Raw genomic sequence first — 11,832 nt, 5'->3', positions numbered from 1 at the left:
CTTCTAGTTGAGGAAGTTCCCTAGAATAAAACAGGTCATCATCTGTGCACGAATTTATGATCTTCAAGAGTTGCCTTGGAGTCCCAGGTGGCACATGAAAACAGACCTCCAGTACGCTTAATCATTTTGCCTATCCGTTATTCCAAGCCGCCTCTCTTGCACATAGTAGGCACTTAATAATTTTTGGCTGAATGAAAGAACAAAGGAATAGATTCCACAAGCTCTCCCTTTTGGCCCGCCCCAGTCCAGCCCCGCCCCGCCCCACCTGAAACCTTTTTCTGCCTCAGCTGAGCGCGAGGGCAGAGGAGGAGGGGCTGAGCGGCTCGCGGGTAGGGGGTGGTTGGCCTCAGTCCCCTTCCCTCCCCTACAAGGGAGGGGCAGGACTGGTTTGAGCCAGCCTGATGGGACTGGACAGGAAGGGGGGCCAGGCTGCCAAGACTGGAAGGGAAAGGGGTTGTCAGGCAACCAGGGACTGCATGGAGAAGAAGAAGGCCATTGAAGAGCTGGACCAGTGGATAAAACAGCTAAACGACTGTAAAATCCTCGATGAGAAGCAAGTGCAGACTCTGTGCGAGAAGGCTAAGGAAATCCTAATGAAAGAATCAAACATTCAGGAGGTCTCTTGTCCCATTGTTGTCTGCGGTGATATCCATGGTCAATTTCAGGATCTTTTGCAAATCTTTACGATTGGTGGGAAAATACCGGACAAAAACTTCCTGTTCTTGGGTGACTATGTTGACAGAGGCTTGTATTCAGTGGAGACTATGACTTTACTTTTATCTTTAAAAGTACAATATCCAGAGTGCATTACACTATTGAGAGGAAACCATGAGAGTCGAGAGATTACTCAAGTTTATGGTTTTTATGATGAATGCCAAAGGAAGTATGGAAATGCCAATGTCTGGAAATATTTTACAGACCTATTCGATTATCTCCCCCTTACAGCTTTAGTAGACAGCCAGATATTTTGCGTCCATGGGGGTCTGTCTCCCTCCATAGATACCCTGGATCATATAAGAGCTTTGGATCGCTTTAAAGAAATCCCAATGACTGGACCAATGTGTGATCTGTTATGGTCTGATCCAGATGATTTTGAGGGATGGGGGCCTTCTCCAAGAGGGGCTGGCTACACATTTGGACCAGACATTTCTGAAATATTTAGTCAGACCAATGGTCTTTCACTGATTACCCGGGGTCACCAACTAGTCGACAAGGGTTACTTCTGGAGTCATAAAGACAAGTTGTTGACCATTTTCAGTGCACCCAATTATTGTAACCGTTTTGGGAACCGGGCTGCTATCTTGGAACTGGATGATCCTATAAAATACTCCTTTCTACAGTATGACCAAGCACCTCAAGGGAAGTGTCCTGCCATCTCACTTCTACCTCTTTCCTATAGACAGCCTTGGGCAAAAGCCAGGGTAAATATTAAGGCAATATTGGCAAAATCTTATTAAAAAGCAAGCATAATTTTGTTCTGTGCATTGAAATGTATCAGAATAAAACCCTATCCAAGGACAAAATGGGCCATATTGATAATAATTATCAGTGAGCTAACTATGTTTGTATTTTTGCTTTTTTTTGGAGGGCAATTGGGGTTAAGTGACTTGCCTACAGTCACACAGCTAGTAATTGTGTCAAGTGTCTGAAGCTGGATTTGAACTCAAGTCTTCCTGACTCCAGGGCCAGTGCTCTATTCACTGTGCCACCTAGCTGCCTGAAGTTTTTGTTTGTTTGTTTGTTTGCTAGCAGTGAGCTAAATTTGAGGATGAAATAACAGCACAAAATTGTTTGAAATCACTTAGTTCAAGTTTGCCTACTATACATAGTTTTTGTAGTAACTTTTTCTTTAGGGCTGATCAAACAGTAAAGGTTACCAATACCTGAGTTAATATATAATTTTACTTGAAGAATTTGGCATGAAATGTAGAATTACTTTATTGTTTTTGTTTAAACTAACTTTCATTTGTCATATTAACCCTTCCCCACTCCTTTTATCAAAATGTAGAAATAATTTTTTTTCCTTTTTTCTAGTTAAAATAAACTGAACTGACTTCAGCATGGGTGGGAACACGATACAGTGATGTGTCAGGGAATCAATTGTCAGCGCCAAAACAAAACAAAAAGGCTACCCAAGGAGGAAAAGCACGTGAAGGGTAGGTTGTATTTTTTGCTAGGAGATTTTGAGTCAAAATTGACAACCATGAAAACAAGCACACACACAAAAAAAAGAGACTTAAAAAGTGGGGCTTTTTTTTAACCACAAATTCAGAAAATAACTTATGTTTACATTTCTTACATCGATACCTTTTTGGCGCTCCTGTTTCAATGGTGTGGATAGCCCATCCAGGGATTCAACTGACATTCTGAGGGCCTTACTTTAGATCTCTCTCTCTCTCTCTCTTTTTTTATTTTTCTGTCAATGAATAAACATTTAAGAGCCTACTAGTTGGCCAGGCACCTTGCTAAGGGGATACAGAAAGAGGCAAAAGACCTCAAGGAACTTACAGTTTAGTGGGGGAGACAACATGCAAGCGAATATATACAAAGCAAGCTGTATACAAAATTAATAGGAAATAATTAATAAAGGGAAGGCACTGGAATTAAGAGAAGTTGGGGAAGGCTTTCTGTAGAGAAGGTGGTCGATACCTGTGGAAATAACAGGTTGTCCAAGTGCTAAGGAGAAAAAAAAAAGTACTGTCGACAACAGGTAGTCTTTTTATTACATTATTTTTTATATGTTTCAGAAGAAAAATTAATTTGAATTTTTCCTCTTCTTTTTTTAGCAACTCTGCCTCTACCATTGATGAACTATTTTCCCAACTTCGATGGTTTTAAAAATAGTTTGAAAATGTCTTGTTTTGTTTCCATCTTGTTCTCAGTAAAAAAAAAAAATTCGGAAAATTTTCAACTTTATACTGGCATTCTTTTAAAAATACAACTTATGAACGCTATGAAGTAAGCATTTTTCTTTGACCTGGAAAGCTTTTTTATTTCTTTTTTCTTCCCTAGAGAGGTACAATTGTTATTAGGTACTTTTTTTAAGTGAACTGAGGGATACTTCTCTTTAAATACACTTCTCTACTTGTGATAGAGTTCTCATTCCCCTAGCCCACCAAAAAAATAAATATTTTAAAAGTATATGGTATTGCTTAATTTCTTTTCCTGATCTCCAGTCCAGTACTCTATCCACCATTCTACCTAGCTGCTAACACTTAAAAACATTGTTCATACAAGTTTATGGATCATTGTTACTGTGACATGCAAGTGGTTATGAGCAATAGGTCTGTTTATGAGAACGTTTCAAGAGCAGTTTACTGAATTCTAAATGATATTTTTTATTGTGTATTCGTGGTTGTTATCATTCATCTCATTTTCATTTTTTTGTTAGAGTTCAACTAGGAACAACTTAAGGATAGTCTCTGTCCTGCTATTATTCCTTCATATTTAATGTTCTGCAATTTGTTATGCAGATAGATAAGATGATTCCATTTTACAACTGAATCAGTATTGAATGAAAGCTCCTATTATTAATATTATATTATAATTATTTTATATTGATACATTATAATTATGTTAATAGTTATATTACATATAAATTATTTTCATTATTATTGTACAAGTAAAGCAGTGCTTCTGGTCTTTGCTTGATCTAGCTGATACAGCTCTAGACAAGGATGCCAGCTTTATCACTGTCTTATTTGTATTGAAGCTTTGATCATTGAAGGGATGGCTTCATGTGTTCCTTATACTAGGAAGTAGGTGGAAGGCAGAGTATATTTAACAGAGCTCAGCAAACCAAGAAAGAGATTAAGCCTGAGAATACTGAGGAGTCAAAGAAGCCTTCTCCTGCCCGTTCCATGATTATATTGTAAGAGCCATACATAATCCAAAGCCAAAAGAAGGTTCTTTTTCAGTTTTGGAAGATTCAAAATTCTTAACTAATCATTAACAAAATATTCTTTCTCCTCTTCCTTGTGATTATTCTATAATTGATATTTATCATCATACTAATATAACCTGCATATGCTATGTATAACAGTTTTTTTTTCCACTTGTGATTCAGTCATTGCACCCATGTTTGACTCTTTGGAACCCATTTGGGGTTTTCTTGGCAAAGACTCTGGAATGGTTTGCCATTTCTTTCTATAGTTCATTTTACAGATGAGGAAACTGAGGCAAACAGAGTTAAGCAACTTATCCAGGATTACACAATTATGTATCAGATGCCATAAAGTAACTGAAGACAGATTTGAACTCAGGAAGATTAGTCTTCCTAACTCCAGGTCTGCCACTCTATCCACTGAGCCACCTAGCTGTCCTACGAATTGGTTACATTTGTATTCTAATAAAAGACTCTGAATCCCCAATCCTTTTGCATTGCTTTGTTGTGACCAGCCTATAATTAATAACATGATTTCACAGAGGGGCTGTGAAAAATGACAGTTTACTTATAGTAGAGTTGCAGGATAAAATCAAGAAATACATTCATAACAAACACTGTAAATTCCAATTCCCCAGAAAAACTCACCTCTCACATTTCTATCCCCAGGAGGTCTCAGGGCCTTGCTTCCCACTTGCTCATGCTGCCTTATTGGCACAATACTCTTAAGTATTAACTAATTGATACTCATAAGTATCATGAGTGATATTTAATCTTTAAGATTCTTCAATATCTTATTCTGGAATAGAAGGGTAAGTTCTACCGGAGGTATTGCTTCATCAAATCTTGCATTGCTGGTATAGGGGAAAATGCTGGGAAACCAGAGCAGAAGGTGACATGACAGAAGTATAAGGCTAGGAATCCATTAACTTTGCAACCATTTCCATCTCCTAACTTCTGTTTCTTCCTCCTTTTCTTCCTTCTCTTCCTCAGTCTAGAGATATCTTCATTCTGTATGTTTACATGTATCCTTCTGGGAGTAGTCAGAGTCTCTGAAGTCCCAAAGCCTTGGTGGACCTCTGGTGAGAACACCTTACATTTATCATTCCTATTATAATTAATATTAAAAATCCATATATTAATGTGAGTCACATAATTTGAGAGTTTGACGGACATCATTAGCCATCTTGTTTAGTCATTTTGTCAGTTGTATCTGACTCTTCATGACCCCATTTGAGATTTTATTGGCAAAGATAATGGAGTGGTTTGCCATTTCCTTCTCTAGCTCATTTTATAGATTAGAAAACTGAGGCAAACAGGGTTAAGTGACTTCCCCCTAGTCACACAACTAGTAAGTGTCTGAGTCAGATCTTCCTAACTCCAGGCCCAGCTCTCTGTCCACTGTACCACCTACCAGTTTTCTTAGCCATCTAGTACAAATCGTATCCAAAAAGAATCCTCAGCATAATAACCAGAAATGGTCATACAGCCCTTGTTGAACATCTCCAAATTGGAGAGGCATGGGGTGGGGGTGGAAAGCTCATTACTTGTAAGAGGCAGCCCATTCCACTTTTTAAAACATTGTTAGGAAGTTGTTTATTTGTTTTTTAATGACACTTCAATTTTTATAAAACAAGTCAGCTACAATGCTAGAAATTACAGGATAATGTTGTATGATAATCCTATCCAGGTAATTAAAAAAAATGTGTCTAAGTAATTTATCCATGGTCACACAGCTAGAGGTTTCTCTGGGAGTTAAAACCATGATCCTAAGATCTTATGATCAAAGTCAGAGCTGAAATTCAAACTTATGTTTCAGAATCAAAGCTTTAACACACTTTCAAAATAATTAGCAGGTGCCCTTTTATGTCCAGGCAGTTGTATTTCTTATACATTTTACTTCAAATGATAATTTATTTAATGTTAACAGCTGGTCATAGGTGAAATTTGATTTGCTGAATTATTCTTTCTATTGTATATTCATGCATATATTTATGAAAAAAGATTCAAATCACATTTCTGAAAAACTGACTTTATCTCAGTTTTTCTCAGTATACATTTTTATCTCAGTATAAATTATAACTTAAGGTACATAAATCACAGGTATAAGGTACCTAAAGATTATTATCAATCTATAGAAGGCATTCCTGGCTAATTAACTCCTTTTGTCTTGAGGGCATCAGCAACAAGATTCTGTCAATGTGTGAATATAAATATAGGCTCTGAATTTGAGGGAAGGAAACACCTGAAGTAGTCACCAGCAAGTGAGTCTTAGAGGAGGGATAAAAGTCAGGCAAGAGACAGCTGAAAAAAAGCTGTCAGGAATAAAGTCAAATTAAAAGAATGCACTCTTGGAATCATGTACTATGACTCAGATCATGTTAGAGCTACTTTATAAAATTTTACTACTGTTCATTGCACAAGTACCCAATAAGTAGAGTAGATCTTGCTGTCAAAAGCAAGAGGTCTATATTGTAATTCAGGATTGTTCACTCATGACTTGGTGACCTCAAAAAATCCCTTTCATTTCTCTGAGTTGACTCTGCTTAGTACTTTTTACAAGTAGATATTTGTCAATATTTAACAAATCACTTTACATTGATTAAAAAATTGGTGGATTATCTCAGTAATTAATATTTTTCCTTTTCCTTCATTCCTTCCTTCCTCTTATCTTACCATTTTCTTTCTATTAATGTAAGAGGAGATCAAATATTATTGCATTCGGTATGTTCATTGTATACTTCAGTAGCTAAATGCTTGATGTGGGAAAACAAACAACTGAAATTGTTAGTTTATGGAAGGGTTGGAGATTATCTGTAGTGTTTAACTATGTGATTTTCAGAATGCAACATTCCATCTCCAGCCACCTTTCTTTTGTCCAGGCCCTACCCAGCCTTAAAATACATTGTTTTTCTACATCTGCCTTTTAAAATCAGTACAATCCTTAAGGGTGAGTTCAGGTGACTCTTCTATGAAATCTTTCCTGATTAGAACTTGTCCCCACGTAAAATAACCTTATATTTACTTCTTTGTAGACATGGTGTATATAGAACTCCTCATGTTATACACTTTACGGGTATAACAGCAATACTGCTTGTAGCTGTTGCTAGTACAGGTTCTTTGATCTGCTTTTCTAAAGGAAAGCAACTCAAAAGGGGTTAACAGTCTTACTTTAATCAAACATACATATCATTTACTTAATTCAGGGGGAAAAGTCAGCACCCTGAACTTCACAGAAAACACAAACAGAATTTACAAGCAGAAATAATAGCATGAAGACCAACAGACAGGGCTTCTAACCATCTGACCAAATAATACATACATTGTATATCAACAGACAGATCCAACTGTCTGACCATTATATACATACATACATATATAGTTACTAGAGAGAACAGCACCAACATCCAGATTTTCAAAGCTGGGGGACTCCTTCATGGCTACCTACAGTCTCATATGGCTAAATCACATGAACAGGCTTCCCATGAATATGCCTCAAAGCAAAATTCTGACTTCTGAGTATATATACACTTCTTCAGGGCCCCCTTGTGACCCACTGCTTAATTACAAAGTAATAAAAGATGTGAGTCTTCCTGAAAAACAACCTCCACTAAGCAAGTTACTCTTTTGGGGCTCTATGTGAAGCCTACTAATGGGCTGGGAAGATCTTCAATTCCCAGTAACATTACAAAGGACAAAGGATGGTTCATTTTTTGTCTTTCTATCCCCAACACTGATTATAGCAATTGCATACAAAAGTCTTTTTTTTTAATGTAGACCAACTACCAAGGCAATCAAAAGAGCCTAGAGAAAAACTAAGTAAAAAAAGTCATTCGATCTCCTTGAAAAGGAAATCTGTAGCAGTCAAGGGCAAAGCCAGGTCATAATATATACATATTGGCCCAGTGGATAAAGTGTCAGGCCTGGAATCAGGAAGTTTCCTCTTCATGAGTTCAAATCTGCCCTCAGACCCTGAGAAAGTCAGTCAACCCAGTGTGTCTCAATTCCTCATCTGTAAAATAAGCTAGAGAAAGAAACAATAAACCATTACAGTATTGTTTCCAAGAAAACTTCAAATGGGGTCACAGAGAGTAAGACACAGCTTATGACTCAATAAGAACAATAGTTTTATGTAGATTTATTATAAAATTATGAATATTTTTTCATTAATGATAAGGAGACATTTGAGAGGGGAAAAAAGACTTTAAAAAAAGCTTGAAAAAATCCAACTAAGTAAAGTCATGCCATGGGATTATTAAGAGTAAAACTAGAAAGAGGACAAACAATGATGAAACAGATGAAAAATGAAAAAAAGATCTGGAAAAATGTTCATATCAATTTCATTTTATCAACAATGACAATGGAGCACTTGGTCTGTCAATCTGATTAAGATGAAATACTTTCCATGAGGCTAGCACTTCTTTTTCTCTCAGATATTTCCCAATGACATTATTCCTTTCCTTAAAACCCTTATTAGTTACATATTTCAATTTTATCACATTTACCACAGGGAACTCTGTTGCCTTCTGTGCGATATCATTTTCAAATTTTGAAGACTACTGCGTTCCTTGTCTCATGGTCAGTACAATATTGGTATTCATTTTTTGTTTTTGTTTTTTTTAATTAAATGCTTCATTAACTTCTGCTTTACATCATTCATTTCTGCATCATTTTGAGTTACAAATTTTCTCCCCATTTTCCCCTACCCACTACCCCAAAATACCGATCCCACTAGATATCCCCTCCTCCAATCTGCTCTCTCCCATATCTTCTCCCATACCCCCTCCAACTTTCCAGTAGGGCATGGTGGATCTCTATGCCCCAGTGCCTGTATATCTTATTTCCCAGCTACATATAAAATAATAAAATTTGATTTTAAAACTTTGAATTCCAGATTTATTCCCTTCCTCCCTTGTCACCCACCCTTACTGGGAAGATAAACAATTCAGTATAGGTTGTACATGTGTAGCTATGCAAAACATTTCAAGAGTAGATATATTGAAAAAGACTGACTATATTTCCCTCCCTCCTATCCCACCTCCCACTTGTTCTATTCTCTACTTTGATACTGTCCCTTTTCAAAAGTGGGTGCTTCCAAATTCCCTCCCCCCCAGCCTGCCCTACCTTCCATCATCCCCCCTCTCATCCCATTCCCCCCTACTCTCCTGTAGGGTGAGATACCCTATTGAGTATGTATGTCATTCCCTCCCTAAGCCAAATTCAATGAGAATAAGGTTGACCCATCCCCTTTTGCCTTCCTGTTCTTCCCCTCCATTGTAACCATTTTCCTTTGCCTCTTCTATATGAGATAGTTTACCCCATTCTGTCTCTCCCCATCTCCTCTCATTATATTACTCTCTCACCTCTTAATATCATCTTTTAAGTATCATCCCTTCCTATTAAATTGGCCCTGTGCCCTCTATCTATGTATACCTGTAAACATATGTATTCATATGCCTATATACCCTCCTCTATACACACACACACACACACATATTTCTATTCCCTTCAACTATTTTCATACTGAGAAAAGTTTCATCAGTTACAATTATAGTTTTTCCATGTAGGAATGTAAATAGTTCAATTTGATAAGTTCCTTATTATATCTTTTCCCTGTTTACCTTCTCATGCTTCTCTTGCTTCTTGTATCTGAATGTCCAATTTTCTATTCAACTCTGTTTTTTTCATCAAGAATGCCTTAAAGTTCTCTATTCCACTGAATGACCATATTTTCCCCTGAAACATGATACTCAGTTTTGCTGGGTAGGTGATACTTGCTTTTAATCCCAGCTCCTTTGACCTCGGGAATATGATATACCAAAGCCCTTCAATCCCTCAGTGTAGAAGCTGCCAGATTCTGGGTTACCCTGATTGTGTTTCCACAATATTCAGATTTTTTCTTCTTGGTTGCTTTTAATATTCTGTCCTTGATCTGGGAATTTTGGAACCTGGCTATATTATTCCTAGGAGTTTTCTTTTTGGGATCTTTTTCAGGAGGTGATCAATGGATTCTTTCAATCTCTATTTTGCCCTCTGGTGTTTTCCTTGAGAATTCGTTGAAGGATGATTTCTAGGTTCTTTTTTGATCATGGCTTTCAGGTAGTCCAATAATTTTTAAATTATCTCTCCTGGATCTGTTTTCCAGGTCAGTGGTTTTTCCAGGGAGGTATTTCACATTGCCTTCTATTTTTCATTTGTTTGAATCTGTTTAATAGCATCTTGATTTCTCATAAAGTCACTAGCTTCTATTTGCTCCAATCTAATTCTGAAGGAATGATTCTCCTCAGTGAGATTTTGAGATTCTTTTTCCATTTGGCAAATTGGGCTTTTAAAGGTATTCTTCTCCTCATTGGATTTTTGAGTCTCTTTTGCCATTTGAGTTAGTCTATTTTTTAAGGTGTTATTTTCTTCAGTTAGGTTGTTGACTCTCATTTCATAATTTTCTTGCATCATTCTCATTTCTCTCCCTAATTTTTCCTCCACTTCCCTTATTTCCTTTTCAAAATCCTTCTTAAGGTCTTCTATGGCGTGTACCCAGCTCATATTTTTCTTTGAAGCTTTTGGTGCAAGAGTTCTGACTTTACTGTCTTCTTCCTGTTCCATGCTTTGATCCTTTTTGTCCCCAAAATAAGAGTGTAAAGTTGGGTTACTCTGTTTGTTTTTATTCCTTTGCCTGCTCCTTTTGCCACTCAATTTCTTAACTTTTGGGCTTTTTGCCACAGTAGGACTCTGCCACCAGACAGGGGAGCTTCTTCTCAAATGCTTGGGTTTTCTCAGCTGCCGAAGGTATTAGTTGGGTGTCTTCTCTGAAGCCTCCATGTGCTCTTTTAAGCTGGTTGCACACCTCAGGACCTCCATCCTGGACCACAATCCAGATCCAAGCAGGTTAAAGCAAGAACGATTACCCCTCATACTGGTCACTTGGTCCCCCTACAATCTGCAGGGCCAGGAGCTGAAGCAGCTATGCGTGGCTGCGGCTGCAGGGCAACAGCACCTCAGCTGCTTCTCGCCTGCATTCCCAAAATCTGATGCATTCCCAACTACTGGATCCCAAAGTCCACACTACACTGACCTTTCACTTTGTCCTTAACATCTGTGTGTTGATATTTCTGGAAACTGCCACAGCTGCTGGTAATATGAAGTCCCTCCAGTTGGTGGTTGGTTAGGCCCACTCTGGGGCTAAAACCTCAGGCTCACAAGGGGCTGAGGTAGGCTCCCAGAACGCTGTTCTGGCTGCTCCCTGCTGGCCTGCCTGGCTGTCCTCAGCCAGTGGTTATCTTCTGTGTCATTTTCTGGGTTCTGTAGCTCCAAAGTTTGTTTAGAGTCACCTTTTACATGAACTGGGGGAGGTGGAAGCCAGAACCCAGCAGAAGTCCTGTTTCTACTTTGCCATCTTGACTCTGCCCCTGGTATTTTTTTTTTTAATGAGACCTTGTTTCTAGGAGAAAAAGTAGAATAAGTATTATCTGCAGTGGGTATGAACTATAAGATTTTCCAGCATGTTCAACAGTGAAGGGAGGATGTTCATTATCACCATTATTATGCAATATCATGAAAGAAATGATAACCATCACAATAAGCCAAGAGGAAACAAATTCAGTGAATAAAAATAGGTAACAAAGAAACAAAACTATCACTTTTTGCTGATGATATGATTTACTTCAAGAACCTTAGAGAATCAGCAAAAAACTAGTTGAAAAAATAAACAACTTTAGCCACCCTGCAAGATATAAAATAAATCCACATAAATCATCAGCATTTCTACATAGTACCAATAAAACCAAAGAGGAAGTAAGAAATAGAGAAATTCCATTTAAAATAAGTACAGACTAGGTACAATACTTGGGAGTCTACCTGCTGAGATACATGGATAAACACACAGGAGCTATATGGATGCAACTACAAAACACTCTTCATACAAAATAAAGACAGAAACATTAGTTGCTCAA

General features: G+C 37.6%; 1 protein-coding gene across 1 annotated transcript; it reads left to right on the top strand.

Moving 5' to 3' along the window:
* The first annotated feature begins 476 nt into the window (after positions 1–476).
* LOC138174801 (serine/threonine-protein phosphatase 2A catalytic subunit beta isoform-like) lies at positions 477–4,926 on the top strand. The gene is made up of 2 exons (XM_069105058.1): positions 477–1,421; positions 4,882–4,926. Exons 1-2 carry the CDS (start codon positions 477–479, stop codon positions 4,924–4,926), a joined length of 990 nt encoding a protein of 329 aa, XP_068961159.1.
* The last annotated feature ends 6,906 nt before the right edge of the window (positions 4,927–11,832 follow it).

The sequence above is a fragment of the Petaurus breviceps genome, unplaced genomic scaffold (assembly GCF_028583685.1).
Source record: "Petaurus breviceps papuanus isolate PSGF00001 unplaced genomic scaffold, PetGlider_PUasm1.0 76, whole genome shotgun sequence".
In the NCBI taxonomy this organism is placed as follows: Eukaryota; Metazoa; Chordata; class Mammalia; order Diprotodontia; family Petauridae; genus Petaurus; species Petaurus breviceps.
This window is presented reverse-complemented; position numbering and strand designations above follow the sequence as displayed.